Source organism: Engraulis encrasicolus, unplaced genomic scaffold (assembly GCF_034702125.1).
Source record: "Engraulis encrasicolus isolate BLACKSEA-1 unplaced genomic scaffold, IST_EnEncr_1.0 scaffold_27_np1212, whole genome shotgun sequence".
Lineage (NCBI taxonomy): Eukaryota > Metazoa > Chordata > Actinopteri > Clupeiformes > Engraulidae > Engraulis > Engraulis encrasicolus.
In genome coordinates this window covers 2,804,105-2,822,636 of record NW_026945566.1, presented here as the reverse complement: position 1 = coordinate 2,822,636, position 18,532 = coordinate 2,804,105, and the positions used below count along the sequence as shown (strand labels likewise).

The window sequence follows — 18,532 nt, the reverse complement described above, 5'->3', positions numbered from 1 at the left end:
TAAAGTTTACTAAGTAACAAACAAATATTTTCTAGTAAGATCCGAGTAGTCATTTCTGCAGCTAAAATGGCTATTTTTGGAAATTCAAAATGTCGGACTATGGAGAAGATCCCCCTTTTCATGTATGAAAAGTGCAATTTTTACAGTCATAATGATACTTGGAATTTGATGGTGGTGGTCACTATTCATGAAAAAGGTAACATTAGTGAACGGGCAGCATGAATTCTGGAAATATAACTAAAACTTTCACACGGTGTCCCTTTAATGAATTACACTGCAAATTAAGGGGGTCTTCAAACAAGATGAAAAACATTACAATTAAGGGGAAAAGTACTCAAAACAAGTGAAACAATCTGTCCATGCAGCAAGTGAATTTCACTTGGTAAGATTTCTTAAAATAAGATTTCCGAAAGACTTGTTTCTAGATTTAATGGAAGCATTTGGAAGGCTTAAAACAAGACAAATATGCTCATTACGAGACGAAATGACTTGGGTTTCAACTTTTTCTAGCCCTAAATTAAGTGAAATATACTAAATACTAGATTAAATTTCTTGAAAAGCAACAGTTTGCAACCTCAAAGTAAGTGAAACATACTGAAAACAAGCATATCAAAATACTGGATATAAGATTATACATCTTGAAAAGCAACTTCTCGCTACATCAAAATGAGTGAAACATACTGAAAACAAGCCTATTAAAATACTGGATATAAGATTATACATCTTGAAAAGCAACTTTTTGCTACCTCAAAATAAGTGAGATGTACTGAACACAAGCATTTACACTCTTTTCCTTTAGCAAATTAAGCTCAATATTAGTAAAGGAAACACTAAATGTAGAGTACAGTATTCCAGAAAGACTGAAATCTGTCTTAAACCAAGATCCATGATGATCTTGAAACAAGGCGGTCTTCATGCTAAAACTAAACCTTAAAAGCATTTTTACAATATACAAAAAAACACAACCAGAATGACTTGTTAACATATTTAACATTTATTATTTCCTCTTTGTTCACACAAAATCACAGTTGTTGGCATTTTCCAACATTGCACTCTGATATACAGGCTTTGAATAAGTCTCTTTACATTTCTCTCAGTCCTTATGAAACAGGATTTTAACATTGTATGCTGAAATACAGGATAGACAGATCAGACACAGACAGTGGCTGGGTTGCCTGAAAAACGTTTCTGCTCACTTCCGCCACTTCAGGGACTATGGCGAGTGACTCAATTTCGTTTGGGACTGGGCTATATGTTTAAGACAAATAACTTAGATGTACTGGGACGCCAGTAATATAAGGAAATTAAATTCTCAGCCCTTGTGAAGTAGCGATTTTCCACTATTGCAACCTGAAATACAGAATTTGAAAAATCTTAAGGGATACCCCACTCCCATTTAAAATGAGCCACTCACCAAAGTCCCTAGACTTGGATAAGTGAGCAGGAGCTTTCCAGGTGAAGCAGCCATTTTGCTGCTTTGCATTGCATCCTGAATACAGTCTTTGAATACATCTCTTCACATTTCTCTCAGTCCTTCTGAAGCAGCATTTTAACATTGTATGCTGAAATACAGGATGGGTATAACTAAAGGGATACCCCACTCCCAGGTGAAATCGAGCCTCAATTTGGCAGCAAAAACATTTGAGATCGTAACCTTGGAGTACAGTTCTTATGAAGCAGCATTTTAACATTGTATGCTGAAATATAGGATAGGTAAAACTTAAGGGATACCCCAGTCCCAGGTGAAATTGAGCCTCAATTTGGCAGCACAGACAGTTGAAATCATAACCTTAGAGTACAGCAACTACTTTATGCTCAGCAAAGCAATTGTCACCTATATCAACATCTTATTTGCTGTGATGGGGGTTGGCAACACAAAGACTGTTTAAGATCCTGTCTTGTACCTTCAAAAGACCTTCGCTATGCTACTCTTTGATGGGTCACATTCAGACAGCGGCTGGGTTGCCTGAAAAACGTTTCTGCTCACTTGCGCCACTCCAGGGACTATGGCGAGTGACTCAATTTCGTTTGGGACTGGGCTATATGTTTAAGACAAATACCTTAGATGTACTGCGACGCCAGTAATATAAAGAAATTAAATTCTCAGCCCTTATGAAGTAGCGATTTTCCACTATTGCATCCTGAAATACAGAATTTGAAACATCTTAAGGGATACCCCACTCCCATTTAAAATGAGCCACTCACCAAAGTCCCTAGACTTGGATAAGTGAGCAGGAGCTTTCCAGGTGAACCAGCCACTGTCTCAATTTCACTTTGGGGTGGGGTTCACAATTCCCACCTCTTACGAAGCAGCATTTTGCTGCTTTGCATTGCATACTGAATACAGGCTTTGAATACATCTCTTCACATTTCTCTCAGTCCTTCTGAAGCAGCATTTTAACATTGTATGCTGAAATACAGGATGGGTATAACTAAAGGGATACCCCACTCCCAGGTGAAATCGAGCCTCAATTTGGCAGCAAAAACGTTTGAGATCGTAACCTTGGAGTACAGTCCTTATGAAGCAGCATTTTAACATTGTATGCTGAAATACAGGATGGGTATAACTAAAGGGATACCCCACTCCCAGGTGAAATCGAGCCTCAATTTGGCAGCAAAAACATTTGAGATCATTTTGCTGCTTTGCATTGCATCCTGAAATACAGGCTTTGAATAAATCTCTTCACATATCTCTCAGCCCTTATGCAGCAGCATTTTAACACTGTATGCTGAAATACAGGATAGGTATACCCTAGCCTGGTTCACACCAGACGTCGTGTGTGTAGCTTCGGCGCCCCCTGGCGGCGCAGAGCTACACACACTACCGTCTGGTACACAGCCATAGAGCACGCTCCGTCTCCAACCAGAAAATAGGCTGAGAATTTATTGCTTTGGCACAGCCTCCTCACCAACAAATTCCTTCAAAAACCTTCCTGTTAATCTTTAAAGAGTCAATATAGTCTCTAATCTGTCTTGTGACTCCTCGATGTGAGTTACCGTTGATTTTGAAGCAATAAATTCTCAGCCTATTTTCTGGTTGGAGACGGAGCGTGCTCTATGGCTGTGTACCAGATGGAAGTGCGTGTAGCTCTGCTCCGCCAGGGGGCGCCGAAGCTACACATACACCGTCTGGTGTGAACCAGGCTAGGTATACCCCACTCCCAGGTGAAATTGAGCCTTGAAATAGTAACCTTAGAGTACATCAACTACTTTAAGATGGTAATATAGGTGACAATTGCTTTGCTGAGCATATTTGCTGTGATGGGGGTTGGCAACACAAAGACTGTTTTAACCCGGTCGTGTACCTTCAGAAGCGCGCTCTCTATTCTGCTCTTTGATGGGTCACATTAAGACAGTGGCTGGGTTACCTGAAAAACTTTTCTGCTCACTTGCACAACTCGAGGGACTATAGCGAGTGACTCAATTTCGCTTAGGATTGGGGTACATGTTTAAGACAAACAACTTAGATGTACTGGGACCCCAGTAATAAAAGGAAATTAAATTCTGACATTATGAGGTAGCGTTTTTCCAACATTGTATCCTGAAATACAGGCGTTATTAAGGGATACCCCACTCAGAGGTAAAATTGAGCCACTCAAAGTGAGCAGGAGAGTTTTCCCAGTGACTCAGCCACTGCCTCAATTTCACTTTGGGGTGGGGTATTGGTCAAAGACCAACACCTTAGACCCACTGAATAATTACAAAAAACAGCAATTAACTAGTGAAACACACAAAACAATGCAATAGTAACAATCAGTAATCAACAACTGACAGATTTACTTCTCAATGAATGCGTTCCACTCGGCCATTGCTTTTTTGTATGAACTAGTGGCATCCTTATCATGGAGGGCGTCACCAATGACCTCCGTTTGAATAACAGAGAGCAGGGTTGCCACACATTTGGGGTATGTGAGGTGCAATGTATAATAGTATGCCATCAACACCAACATCCCCTCTGAAAAATCTTCCTGCTTGAGGGTTGTAACAGGTACGTTACCCACAGCCACAATGGTAGTTGAGCCATCAAACAGCAGAACTGGGGAGCTGAGAGGACGCTTCTGCAGGTAGAGGGCAGGGTCTTCGTTTGACTGGAGAAAAAAAAAGAATGTGCAGAGAGAAGGCAAACAAATGTTTAACGTCGGTAACTTGCATATTTTAAGACTTAAAGATTCTAAAAACAGCATCAAGTATGATTCCTACAACTTAAACACCACGCAACTTTTTTATTGTCCTGAAATGGCTTGGAACTCAAGGTTTTGCGTCACTGGCCAGTTCCCTCATCTGGTGGCCCTGGCCTGAAACAGCACATGCAGGTTTGCCCACTGAACAATGGAAAAGCCCCTTCAAAAAGGAGAGCTGAACGCCTCAAGAGCAATGATGTGGGTTCAACCTTCTCAAAATAAGCAGTAGCCTTTTGTCTCCTCGTTCTCCTTACTGGAAATGTGCAATAAAAACGGGGGTATACCAAGAACATATACCAAGTACATATACATATACAAGAACATATACATATAACCATAACCATATATAATATATATATATACATATATACATAATATATATATATATATATATATATATTATATATATATATATATATATATATATATATATATATATATATATAACCATATACAAGAACATATACCAAGTCATATAAAACATCCCGTGTAGGGAAGAGCAGAACATGATTGCAGTTGTGTGAACGACGAAGGAGGGAACTCATGAGCAAGGGAGAGAATCGCACATATGAACATCAGCAGTTATCAGCAGTAAGTGTCAAAAACAGCTGACTGCACAGAGCAACAGACACATCATGTAATAAATGTAGTATAGATTAATAACAGACAAGCTGATGCAAAGTTTTAGATTTTTTTTGCAGTTTTGTGAATGAATGAATTCGCATAAATCTGGGGAAATATTTGCTTACCTTCAGGATATGAATAAGTGCCTCACTGCAAGCGAGCTTCTTTGGTGGCAAAACGGATGAGGGGAAGAGGGGTGGCAGTGCATTGAAGAGGGCCAGTGTGAAATCCACTAAAGAATAGAAAGAATGGTCAGAATGCTGTCAAAATATTATTACATGTAAAAAGGGCTCTACATTAACCCATTGATGCTGGACATTGCATTGTGCAACATTGGCCCTGGCGCTTCACAAGATTCAGGGTCGTGAGATTCGAGACAATTTTATGAAAAGTCTTGGTATGTTTAGAGTTAAATGAACACATTCCAATGCAAGATGAGGGTCTCAACATTTAAATACAACTTATTGCATGTTTTTATGTGCTTCAGAGGCTAATATATTTAGGTTTTTATATTCTGAGGGCAACCTTTCTTAAAAAGGGCTTAGGCATTCACTGCATATAAATATGGAACAGTAACTTACCACTGCGCGAACATCCAAAGGAAAAAGGGGGTTTTGAGGACTTTCTTCCACACGCTGTAGAACTGCACCTTCGTGCAGAATTCTGTCCATCTTCCTCTTACGTCCTCGATGTATCTGCGGTTAGTGCCATCTACTATGCGCCGTAGCTCATCCATGGCCTGAAACATCATAAAACACTTACTGTGTTCAAAACGCTTACACCATACACAGCAATTGAGGTTCAGATGAGAAGAAAAAAACCAAACATACGTTTCGAACATCTTTAAAGCATGGATATGCATCAAGGATTTTTGCAGGTCGGTCTTCTTCCTTGGTAACATCTGAATCAATAAAAGCCCGTCTGGCTTCGAACTCGAGGTCCAGAATTTGCGCCACATCATTTTGATTGGGTTTTGCGTTGGGCTTGTTGTACATGTTGCTCAAGGTTTTGTAGTGTCTGGCCTGCATCTTCAGACTGTCGAGACCCGCTTAAATAATAAACAAAGACATTTAATGTTAACATTGTAACACCACAGTAAATGTAAATGTAAATGTAAAATACAACTAACAAAATAAAATGTTAAAATACAAATAATAATGTTTTGCAAAACTTATGAACAAGGACTACAGGCTGGGAAGTGTGCTGAGGAGGGCTTACCAGCAACATCGTTTGCAGGCATGGTTGGTGAAGCAATCACAGTCATGGGTGCCGGTGAGGAAGACCTGGATGATGGAATGGATGCTTTGGTGCCACTCTTTGTCTTTTTTGGCACAGGGGGATCTCGTGCTGGGGACGCTTCTTGAGAAATAATAGGGGAAAATACAGAAAAATTATAATCTCTTAAGACAAATTAAGTTGTTTATTTCCAGAATTCATGCTGCCCATTCACTAATGTTACTTTTTTCATGAATATATACCGCCACCATCAAATTCTAAGCATTCATTATGACTGGAAAAAAATCACTTTTCATACATGAAAAGGGAGATCTTCTCCATGGTCTGCCATTTTGAATTTCCAAAAATAGCCATTTTTAGCTGAAAAAATAACTGCTTGGACCATACTAGAAAATATGTGTTTATTACTCAGCAAACTTTCACATAAAGATCAGATTTGACAATAGGCAACACAGTTTCAATGATCAGCATAGTTGCAGTACCTTTTATGACCATTTCCTGCACAGTGTCCCTTTAAACTAGCCCCACCCGCCAGCGGCCAAAACTTATTTTTTTTGCCTGCGAATGGGTATAGCCTCAGACAATGTCCGAACTCCCTGAATCTGGCAAACCAATCACAACGCAGGGGATATATGTTTTGAATCTTTCGGACGGGGTTTTCAGGGAGTTATGACAAAGCGTTGGCCAATAGGCAAAGACAGTTTGAAAAACTAGTTGTTGCCATCAACAATCTTCCGATGCGTCATTGATCGGGGCTGGACTAAATATTCACTTCTAGTCTGGCTTGGCAGGCCAGATCACATGCACACACAGACACGTAGTTATGTTTTGCAAAACTTATGAACAAGGATTACATGCTGGAAAGTGCTGAGGAGGGCTTACCAGCAACATCTTTCGCAGGCATGGTTGGTGAAGCAATTGCAGTCCTGGGTGCCGGTGAGGAAGACCTGGATGATGGAATGGATGCTTTGGTGCCACTCTTTGCCTTTTTTGGCACAGGGGGATCTCGCGCTGGGGACACTTGGAGAAATAATGTGGGGGGGGGGGGGCAGCAGCAGGAGGAGGAATCACACAAACACAATTATTAAAATGAATGCTTCCAAAAATCAGGCATAGTGCAACTTTGGTTCAATAAAGAACAAAAAATAAAATTAAAATAAATTTTAAAAGATAAACAAAAACCTTCTAGTTTCGTTTCATGACTGTAGTAATTGTTACTTTTGCATACCTGCACTGCAATTGTCATCACTGAGGTCTTCACTGCTCTCAAGAATGACCGTATCAGCCGATCCGCTCGTGTCGGTCAAATCCGTGTCAATGTCTTGGTCTTCACTGAAGAGAGTCTTTGCTGGGCCTCTCAGAAGAACAGGGCCCTGCCTCTTCCTGCATGGGGATCTCATATTCTGGAGTCGCTTGAACATTTTTGTGTAGACCGTCAGCTGTGGTGAAAGAATGCTAGGTAAGTAGTTATCTTTTTTCCCCCAGTTCGTTGTTTGTTTTGGTTTAGTAGAGAAGAGAAGAGCAAGTTAATTTGCCTGGCACAAAAGTACTGATATACTACACATTTCAAGAAAAGAAACAGTCATCCACAAAGTTGACGGTAATGATGATAATTGTGGTAGAGAGCAAGGATTTCAGTGACCTGAAATATTTACTGTTAATGTAGTGCAAGAATGAGTCCTCATATGACAGTGGTGTGGCACAGATCAGAGTCCTAATGCACAGTCCAGGTAGATAGCTAGTGCCGTATTCAACGCACACACACACGGTGGTGGGTTAGAGCTTGTAGCAGGAGACATTTTAGACATTACAAAAGAGATAGAAGGCAAATAGATATATTTTTTTTAAAGAAAACAAGATAAAGAAAACAATACTTACATGTGGCATATTTGGATCAGTATCACGCAGCATGGGGTAGTACTCAATTATTTTCTGTGACATGACTTTCATTTCCAGCTTTGAGGGATAGCTTGCTTCTTTTCCCATCGGACTTGCGCGAAGGATTGCAACCATGCTTGTTATGGTGTTTCTTATCAATCTGCAACACAGCTCCTTCGACATCTTGAAGCCTCTTTCCTTCCCACTCCGAAGGAGTGCAAAATATTGAGCCCGTACCAAATCCAACTCTGAGTCCGTGTAAACGACATATTCTGGAGGGTCTGGCATCTTCATCTTTTTCTCATCTGATGTGGGAGTGGAGGTTTTAAGCTGGCATGGTGACGCAGAAGTAGTTGAGGGCATGCTCCTGTATTCACTGCAAGCACTTGAATCTTGGTCTATATTTCCAGACTATTAGAATTATGCAGGAAGAAAACAAAATGCATTGGGACAATTAGAAATGTGGTTAATGCTTAATACAATTTAATGTTCATAAAGTACATAATGCATACATAGATGTATAGATAGATCTGATGCAACTTACATTTTCATTGATAAAATCCCAAATTCTTCTCCTTCTGAGAAAGTTTTCAGGGCCAGGAAAAAGATCTTGCAAGTCCTCTCGGCTAAGGGCTTTCAAGGTGCATTCATCAACACTTGCAGCTGTAGACGACAAATAAAAACACTGTGTGTAAAGCAAAGTCAAGTTAAAAATCCAAGCAACATAAAAAGGTCACTTGTCTCTCAGAGCTAGGTGTATAAGCACTTGTGTATAATAAGTGTATAAGCACTTCATGAAAAGGGGGATCTTCTCCATGTCCACCATTTTGAATTCCCAGATAGACATTTCTAGCTTTAAACCCTGTACTTTGGTCATGCTAGAAACCATGAGTCTATTGTTTAGCATATATTCACAAATAGTTCAAATATGGCAATAGGCGGAACAGTTTCAATGAACAGCATACCTACAATAAAAACCAATCAACAACAACAAAAATCGCCGACCTGTATGCACCTGACAATCTTAAGCATTGGTTATCTACATTGTAAAATTACTTAAAGGGACACTGAGATGATTAGTTGTTTATTTCCAGAATTCATGCTGCCCATTCACTAATGTTGCCTTTTTCATGAATACTTACCACCACCATCAAATTCTAAGTATTCACTATGATTGGAAAAATTGCACTTTTCATGCATGAAAAGGGGGATCTTCTCCTTGGTCCGCCATTTTGAATTTCCAAAAATAGCCATTTTTAGCTGCAAAAGTGACTGTACTTGGACCACACTAGAAAATATTTGTTTATTACTCAGTAAACTTTCATGTAAAGATCAAATTTGGCAATAGGCAGCCCCGTTTCAATGAGCAGCATAGTTGCAGTACCTTTTTTTTTTTTTTTTTTTACCATTTCCTGCAGTGTCCCTTTAACCTAAAAAAAATATCTTTGACTTACCTTCCAATACCGAACGAGTGGCTTCATCAAAGCCATCCATTGTCATCAGGTTAGGCGGCAGGCTATAACAAAAACACAAAGCCAGAATTAATTAGCGGGGAAAACGTGGATATCCATGCACACTCAATACCATGGGTACACTCTTCTGTAGTCGTGCAGACAGCGAGCGAGTCGTGATGGGAAATTCCAGACTAGAGCTCTAGCCAATTAGTTTGCAAGACTTCGGTCTAACAATTCAGTCGGTGTGCCCCAAGCCAGGCCGTGGCCTCACGCAACACCTTAGAAACTCGATTATAAACAGACTAGCGTGCCCCCACTCTCGGACATAGCTACTGTTAATTTTAGCTGCAACATACACACTATTTGCCCACAAATAAACCCCTTTGAGTATGCTCGGAATATCATGCATAAAGTTGGTTACTCATAAAGCACAAAGCAGATGCCCGCGGGCGTTGCTAACGCTAAAATGGCCGCCAAATGACAGGACTAGCAACTCTGCTAGTAGTGCCACATGCGGTTTGAGTGTTAGCCATAACCAAACACATGCGGTTTGAGTGTTAGCCATAACCAAAGACGTGCCGTTTGGGTGTTAAGCTACAACGACAATACATGAAAGCGATAAAAAAGTACATGCATCTCATAAAGACAACCGTGTGCGTATTCTCGGAACATCATGCATTTGGTCGTTCAAATCGGAAACTGATGTCCGCGGGGGTTGCTAATGCTAAAATGGCCGCCAAACAACAAGGCTACCAACTCTGCTAGCAGTGAAAAAAACATGCCGTTTCAGTGTTGGCCAAAATATACCACCGCGATAAAAAGTACATGCATACAATACAAATAACATATACCATCATATGAAGTAAGTACACACTTCTGGTTAATAACGCGAACGTGTTTGGGTTGGGTTTCACCCACCACATAATCCCTTTTTCAAAACTGGAAGTTGGCAGCCATGGATGCACGAGCAAACGCCAGCTAGCGTGCTAAGCAAGTGACCAGTCCAGTCGACTTGAGAAACAGTCACAGGAAACCCATCAATAAAACGCGATGATAGCGAGAAAATAACAATTATATATGTATATATAAACGTTACGCTCCCTTACCTTGATTGATCCACTCCTTCGCCTGTCTTCTTCGTTTTCCAATACTACTGCTGCGTAGACCTCTACTTGAGGGTACTCTCGTGGTTTGAAACTCAACCTTGAACTCTCACACTTGCACTGACGCAATCGATGTCGGAACGTTGGATGACGTAAACCGAGGATGGAAATAAAATATAATTTATGATTTAAAAAAAAAAAATATTAAAAGTTTTTTTCACAACAACATATTGATCATATTCAAATAAATTAAGTGAAACGAAACTGAATATGTTTCTTTTTAAAATAATAAATACAAATGACTATCCACCCCAGTGATCCACCCCATGCACGTCATCAGCCAGCTTCAGTGCAGTCATCAATATTGATGAATGAATGAAATGCGAGCGAAAGTTGACTGGCATCATGGCGGCTTGGAGGTGTTGGATTTGTTTTGTCTTTGTTGCGCTTAGTCTTAAAGTTTTATTAAGCCATATCAATGCAAGTCATAGTCGCAGCCCGGATTTTTGGGTTTACTGTGGTATCGATGGATGTGAAAAGGACTTTAGAGTTTTCAACTCTTTTTTTCGCCACATTAAACGGACACACCTCGAGTATTACAGGACTGGACGTCCACCACGTTGGAGTACAACTGATTCTTCTCACTCTTCGGAGCAGGAAACATTTGGTGTGTCAGTTTTTGCCAATTGTACCACTCTTGCAGCAGCGGGCACCGGCACAAATGTTCCCAATCCCGTCCCACCTGTTGCCGTCCCACCTGTTGCTCTTGAACCTGACGTTGTCGGTCCTTCTGTAAGTTTACACTTCCATTTATTTAGCCTAATCAGTGTCAATGTCAATGACAATGTCCTGAAACATTGGTTTTCTCCATAAGGAGAAATGAGACGAGATATTTTAACTAAGATGTGTGGAAACATTCTCAAACACTATTCTTGTGCTTTTTTTGTCTTATGAACTTGTAGCCTATAGTAGAGATGGGTAGGCCTATTTAGGCCTAGGCCTACTTTAGTCAGTTTTACACACAAACCTCATTATATCTATGCTTCCTGAAGGAGGATGCTGTTGCGGAGACATCCAGAGCCGGACCTGATATGGCAAGATCTGCGGCTGCATTTGCCATCAGCATCCGAGAACAGGGCCATTTGTCACAGGTAGGCCTATTTGGCTCGATGAACAGATGCTTTACTAATAATTTAATGGTGAATAATGTGTTAAATGTTTATTTTATTGTTTTAATATGTATAAATTCTAGTTTCTTTCAGTACTTCAATGTTAATTGTGGGCCTGTAGTTAGGCCTATTTCAGGGTAGGCCTAGCCTAATTGTTTTACACGTATGTATTTTCACAGAGAACTGTCAGGAGTGTCATCTCAGGGGTGCAACAGTACCAAGCTGCTCTCCTTCTCACACTAAGGGACAGAGTCCAAAGGGTGTTTGAAGACCACCCAGAGACAACTGCTCAGCTCCAGAATGAGGCATTGGCTACATTTGATGCATTCATGGATCCTTTCTCAACCACCGCATATGGACAGAATAAAACCATCCGGGAACTATTCAATCCAGTCAACCCAGAGGAAGTTGTAGTATCCCAGAAGATTTGCTGGGTAAAGCGTGGTCATTCAAGGGTCATGGCCTTGAAGAATAAAAGTTTTTTACTATATACCACTCATTGAGAGTCTTAAGCAGTTACTGAGCAATTCTAGAATCTTCTCCATGGTGACAACTATTCCACAAAGAAGTAGAGAGGGATTCCTCTATGATTTTACTGATGGAGCTCTTTTTACATCCCATCCATTATATGCTCAAAGGCCAAATGCTTTGCAAATACTATTGTACAGTGATGAAATAGAGATCTGTAATCCGTTAGGGCCCCATACCTCTGCAAATAAATTATTAATGTTTTATTATAGTTTAGGTAATATTGATCCCAAATTCAGATCCAAGTTGGCTGCAATAAGGCTCCTTGCTATTGCCAAGGCGAGCGATGTTTCTCAATGGGGTGTTGATGTTATACTAAAAAGAATCCTGGAAGATCTGACACTTCTTTACAATGGTGTAAGGATTGAAACCTCAAGTGGTGAAATTGAATTATTTGGTGCTGTAATAGCCGTTTGTGGAGACACACTTGCCCAACATGATCTTGCTGGGTTTAAACAAGGTGTTGGGTTTGCTTATAGCAAATGTAGAAACTGTGAATGTTCCTTTAATGACATGCAAAACATGTATGATGAGAATTCGTTTACTGCAAGAAGCTTGGAAAAACACATCAGGCAATGTGTTGAAATAGACAAAGCAAGCACAGAAACATTGAAATCATCCCTCAAAACCACTTACGGGATTAACAGAAGAAGCAGACTAATTGATTTTCCAGCATTTGACATGATAAAACAAACTCCACAGGATGTAATGCATGTACTTTTTGAAGGTGTTGCACCAATGGAAATAAAACTTGTGTTGAAAAAACTTATTCTGTCAGGACACATACAATTAGATGAAATTAACTCCGCTATCATAAACTTTCCTTACTCTCCTCTGGATATGCGAGATAAGCCATGTCCTATTAGTGTCAACACCTTAGCTGCCAGTGACAATAAATTAAAACAGTCGTGTGGACAAATGTTAATTCTTTTAAAAATAATACCTTTTCTTTTTAATGATCATCTGGATAACGAATATGTCACATTTATACTCAATTTAATTAAGATTGTTCAAATTGTCCTTGCTCCTTTTATTTCGTTACAAACTGTGTTACATCTCAGACACATGATTGAGCAGCATCTGCACCAGTTCAAAGAACTCTTTCCTGAAGCCAATATAATTCCCAAGCAGCATTATATGCTACATCTACCAAGCCAGATTATATCTCTTGGTCCTTTAGTAAGAACTATGTGTATGAGATTTGAAGCTAAGCATAGCTATTTTAAGCAATGGGCTTCCAAATTAAATTTCAAAAATGTTTGTAAATCACTTGCAAACCATAATCAGTTCCTTGAATGTTGCAATGAAATAGGCATTGATCATCCAATTTTTGCTACTGAGAAAGAATCAGGGCCTGTCTCTGCTGTTAAAAATGTTGATTATGTTAAGAGAAAAGTCAGAGATTTTTTGGGCATAGAGGTCATTCATCATGTTGTCTCTGTGAAGTGGTACATCCTTAATGGCAATAAGTACATCAGTGGGAAATCTATGATTATCGTAGATGTAGATGATGTTTTCCCAGTGTTTGGACTGATAAAAGACATCTTTTTGATAGATTCTTCTTTCATTGCTTTTGAGTTCCAGCGTTATGAAACCCTAAATCTGAGTCCAGAGTTGTTGGCATATGAAGTGGTGATTCCCAATGCTGCCCAGGCCACAGAATTTGTTAAAGATCTTATAGACTGCCTCTCCTATTTTTCAGTTAGTTTCAAAGACCGTACCTTTGTGCCAATAAAATATAATCTTTCAGATGTTATTGCCCACAGACAGTAATATGGATTGACAATAATATTGGATGTTTTGTGTTGTTGTTGCTTTGGTGTTTTTGTGTGTTAGGGCTGGGCGGTATGCCGTTAAAAAACGTGATAACGGTTTCACCTACACGAGGTTCACTTTTTTATGAGAGAAGGGTTTTTTTGTTTTTATTCCAAAACAGTGATTAAAATTGAAATGCAGATTAATTAATTTAAATTTAGGATTTTATCTAATTTTTAAATTAAATTTCAGTCTTTTCTGCAGAAACATTGAGATGTGGGGGAAAATCACTGCTTATAAAAAAAACTGCCCCACCACCACCAAGTACAAAGAAAGAATTAAAGACAGAAATCCCAACTAACCCTACTTGGCATATTTGTTCTGTTCTCTGTGCACTTCCTATGGGCAACTGTTGTGTCCTCCGTTATAAGTTGCTTTATTAAAAAGCATTTGCCAAATGTAATGTAATGTAAGACTCTTGCAGTTTTGAACAAACATTTGTAATTTACTTGAAATCCGAGGAATAAAGTGAATTTTAAGATATTTTTTCTGTGACTCTTGAATCAAGCATGTTGAGCTTGTTATTGAATCTTAAAACAAGACTTATTTTGATGAGGAGAGGAGATGATGAGGAGGAGAAGCGTCATACATCTTATTTTCAGTGTTAACTGTCTCATTTTAGGATTCCCTGCCTGTTTGAGACAAAGAAGTACTATTTCACTTGATATAAGATTATACTGTTCTTAAAATGAGAAATCAATTCTTAAAACAAGAAAAAATATCTAACACTTCTAAATCTAAGTTTTTTTTTCTTGGGAAGAACCAAATAATTTGCAGTGTATAAATGGCACTTACCGAAGGACCTTCTTGTACTTCTTGTTCTTGTAAGTTTGAAGATTTGAAGAAATCCTTTGAAGATGTATTGATGATATCGGAGAGGATACTTCCAGTAATTAAAGTGTGCTCGTATCATTTGCATGCATGTGTTACTGACTGCCCTGGTGTGACCTGGTGTGTGGTCTTCCCCATTTCAGAGTTCAACAATAAATATGAACTTCATGTGAAATGCAGCTACAGGTGCTGCGGTTTGCACACACTTTAAAAAACAGACCATCATATGATGTAGGCCATTCCCCTCCTCTTTCTGTGGTTTGAAACTGTCTGTTTATTGTGGTGTGCAGTCTAATACATGATTTTAATGGGTCATTGGCCTTGTTTGGTGGAGCGTTCCCTTTGAAAATTGACCATGGTTTTGCTGTAGTAAGTACAACCCTAACCTTACTAACCCTAACTAGAAGTACTCGGAAACAAACATAGTAATACTATGGCTTATCCATGTTTTTGGGGGGTAACCATGAAAACCATGGTTCCTGACTATCCATGGATATCATGGTCAGTCATGGTTTTCAAGGTTTTTTCAGTATGGTTTGTGTCTATGGTTTAACTGTGGGTTTATGGTTAACTGTGGGTTTCATGGTCACCCAAAAAAAGCCATGAAAATGTAAAAAGGCTGTGGTGTAATGGATGGGGCATTGGACTAAAGGGGAGCGTACCTATATTCCCTGGGTCCTATGTTCCCCGGTCTTTGTATGGGACTGGGGAACTTAAGGCCCTTTTTCTAAAAAAGGGTTCTATGTTCCCCGCATTGTATCTAACCCTTCCCAAAACCATCCCTAAACCTAACCTGTCAGTAATGCAATGTTTCTGAGTTGTAAATTTGTGCCCTGACCAAAACTATTCCAAAACCTAACCTGTCACAGGTGTAAAAAAAGCAGCAGTCTATTTGGAAGCAGCGGGGAACAAAGAACCCTTTTTTTTTATTTTTAAAAAGGGTCCAAAGTTCCCTAGTTCCCTCAGAGTTGCAGGTTCAAATCCCACCCTTACCTCTCCCTACAGTCTATCTTCATCCATGACTGAATTACCTTTGAGCAAGGCAACTAACCCCACATTACTCCAAGGACTCTCACCAATATGTGCGTTGGATAAAAAAGTGGCAGCTAAGTGTAATTTAATGAATAATCATAAACTGTGATAAAACCGTGGTTGGTTTTCAGAGTAAAACCATGGTTCATTTTATAGTTAAACCATAGTCAAACCAAAAACCGTGCCGAACCATGCTAAAAAAAAACATGAAATCATGGTTTGCCATGGTCGATTTTCGTAAGGGTTCTTTCACAGGCTTTGCCAAGACTGTGTTGTGTATATGCAAAATACTGATATAATTGGTAGAATTTGAACTGACATCTTGATTTTGGCCATTGCAAATGTTGAAGTGCTTTCCCATGGACCATTGAAACATATGAAAGTACAAACTGACCAGACAATTTGACTCGTGATACAAAAAGTGTATTTAATTCAGAACCCATTTACAGTAGATAAGGTGTTGGCAAACTTTCTCTCTTGTTTTTACCTGTTTTACAATTAACTTTTAAACTACATCTACTGACCCATCTACCTTAGCTTTTGAAGTTCTAGTTGAAAATATTTTAGTTCAAGATAAAAAAAATGAAATGAGTGCACTCCCAAAAACCTATACACAAATACAAACTGCCACCAGCACTGTGGTTTGTACAAACTTAAAATAGATCAACTACTAGACCAACGATGTGTTGCCCTAGTTTCCTAGGGCCTACGCACCATGTGGTTTAACATTCTCATTTAAACGGTTTATTTAAGTACTGTAGGTTATCATTTGGTGGCTTTTATCTGTTTTGGCGAATAGACCCAATCACCTTCGTCTTGCCATCTCTCTCCCAATTCCTGATATAAGATTTGCCTCTGCTGGTCACATGCATGTAACATGCATACATTCTGCTGGCTATGGTCACATGCATGTGCTAACTGCATTGTTTTCCTAATTCACTTCATATTGGTGCTGTCACTCAGCAGACTATTTTTAGATTGATGAAGAGCACATTTTGGTGATGACAACAGCCAGAATATTATTGATTAATGTCCTAGGTAGGTTCAAATCATTGCCCCCAAGTGTTTTTTTTTAAGTAGTCTTTGGGGTTTTTTTGGGCTTTATTTGGCCATTATTCTAGTACAGTGTGAGAGTAGAAAGGAAATGACTGGGAGAGAGATGGGGCGGGGTCGGAAAATGACCCCAGCCTGATTCCCGTGGCCAATGTAAGCCAAAATGTGAGGGGCTTAGCGCACTGCGGCTCTCCAAGAATGTGGCAGATGTTTTGGCCCATGGTCTGATGTTGAGGGCCTAATCTGTATTTCATGTCACCACAAGAGGGCAGTATTTACTGAAAAAGGCCACTGCTGTCGCAATGATTCAGACAAGCCATTCAAAGTCAATGTGTATTTTATTGTCAAAAATGTAACATGCATTAGCAAAGAGTTGCATATTGCATTTCACCGGACTTCAGTGGGACCCAATGAAACATGGGCGTACTGACCATATGGACAATAGCAATAGGCCTCTGCATACGCATACAGTCACACACACCCAAACAGCCAACAAGGCCTGGCATTGCACCTTAATGGTCAGACTGAAGTGCTTGTATGAACACTGGTGTTGGCAGTGCTGTCGCTACTGTTGGAGCTTGAGGTTATAAGATGGCTGGCAGACTTCAAGCAACAGACATGTTGATAAACTGCTGTCCTCACCCTGGGTCTAAGGAGGAAAAATACCTGATTGACAACACAGTAAGAATGAGCAAGCAGGTCAGTAACTAACAGTGCTGTCAGAATGTATACCTCTGTTTCACAATTCATTTCAGACACAAACTGTACAATGTAGATCTGCACAATATTGTAGGGGTACAAAGCAGACAACAAAAGTAACGATGTGACAAAACAGGAGCACCAACGCTCTTCGCCTCCCTCTCATGTGTGGCACAAACAAGACCGTCCTCAGAATACGGCCGTAGCAAAACACAATTACAACAAGAGGAATCAGGAACAGAAACACAACTTGCATGTAGTACCTAAGCCTTTCCTCAAGTTCTTCATAAGGTTCATATGAACAGTAATACCCCACCACCCAACATGCTACAATAGTATAGTTTAAAAGATAAGAAGATAATGCCATTAGTTGTTAAAGAAATCATATGAATGAAAAGAAAATGAAAAAGAAAGAGAAGGAAGATAAGGTATATAACAAACCACTTAAAAAAACAACAGTCAATTTGATAATTGGCTGCTATGCATGGAGTGTGCCTTTGGTAATGCGAGACTCTGCTGTTGAAGGCCCTAGAGTCTTTCATGTCAACATTAGAGGGCAGCATTATCCCAAAAAAGGGCACTGAAACGGCCTGTAGCTGTTGAGCAGAATACACCCTCATAGCATTTACCGTATATGTCTACAGTGTGTGCTGTAAGGCACTGAGAAGAAGATACAGAGACAAAGAAAATCTGCTCAACTAATCGAGGAAAATCTGCTGACACAGTATGTAGGCCTATAAATAACACAACTTCACATAATGTTGTTGGGAGGTTGTTCCATCATCTTGATTGATTTCAATCACATACTATTTGGACCATGGTGACCTGAGACCCTTGTCTTTTCCAAAAGGCATTTCTTGTCTTTTAACAATTTGTTTTTGGTATTCTCATTATACTGTATTGTAATTTTCTTTTACAGTAATTCCAAA

The 18,532-nt window shown here is 39.5% G+C and overlaps 1 protein-coding gene and 1 long non-coding RNA gene across 2 annotated transcripts; one reads left to right on the top strand and one right to left on the bottom strand.

Moving 5' to 3' along the window:
* Window positions 1–5,382: 5,382 nt before the first annotated feature.
* LOC134443005 (uncharacterized) lies at window positions 5,383–10,412 on the bottom strand. The gene is made up of 8 exons (XM_063192946.1): window positions 9,374–10,412; window positions 8,464–8,582; window positions 7,920–8,330; window positions 7,270–7,480; window positions 6,924–7,061; window positions 6,024–6,164; window positions 5,636–5,853; window positions 5,383–5,544 (listed from the first exon to the last, which is right to left on the bottom strand). The coding sequence occupies exons 1-8, from the start codon at window positions 9,417–9,419 to the stop codon at window positions 5,383–5,385; spliced, it is 1,446 nt and encodes a 481-aa protein (XP_063049016.1). The 5' UTR covers window positions 9,420–10,412.
* Window positions 10,413–10,485: 73 nt separating this feature from the next.
* Window positions 10,486–12,100, top strand: LOC134443071 (uncharacterized). The gene is made up of 3 exons (XR_010033560.1): window positions 10,486–11,268; window positions 11,529–11,627; window positions 11,825–12,100. It is a non-coding gene; the product is annotated as an uncharacterized LOC134443071 (long non-coding RNA).
* Window positions 12,101–18,532: the final 6,432 nt, after the last annotated feature.

Bases quoted from the DNA above. Each gene is read 5' to 3' on its own strand.
- LOC134443005 (XM_063192946.1), bottom strand. From the start codon at position 9,419: ATGACAATGGATGGCTTTGATGAAGCCACTCGTTCGGTATTGGAAG. The intron at 6,165-6,923 runs GTAAGCCCTCCT...TTATTTCTCAAG, and splicing joins GCCTGCGAAAGATGTTGCTG to AAGCGTCCCCAGCACGAGAT. The intron at 5,545-5,635 runs GTATGTTTGGTT...ATGATGTTTCAG, and splicing joins GCTTTAAAGATGTTCGAAAC to GCCATGGATGAGCTACGGCG.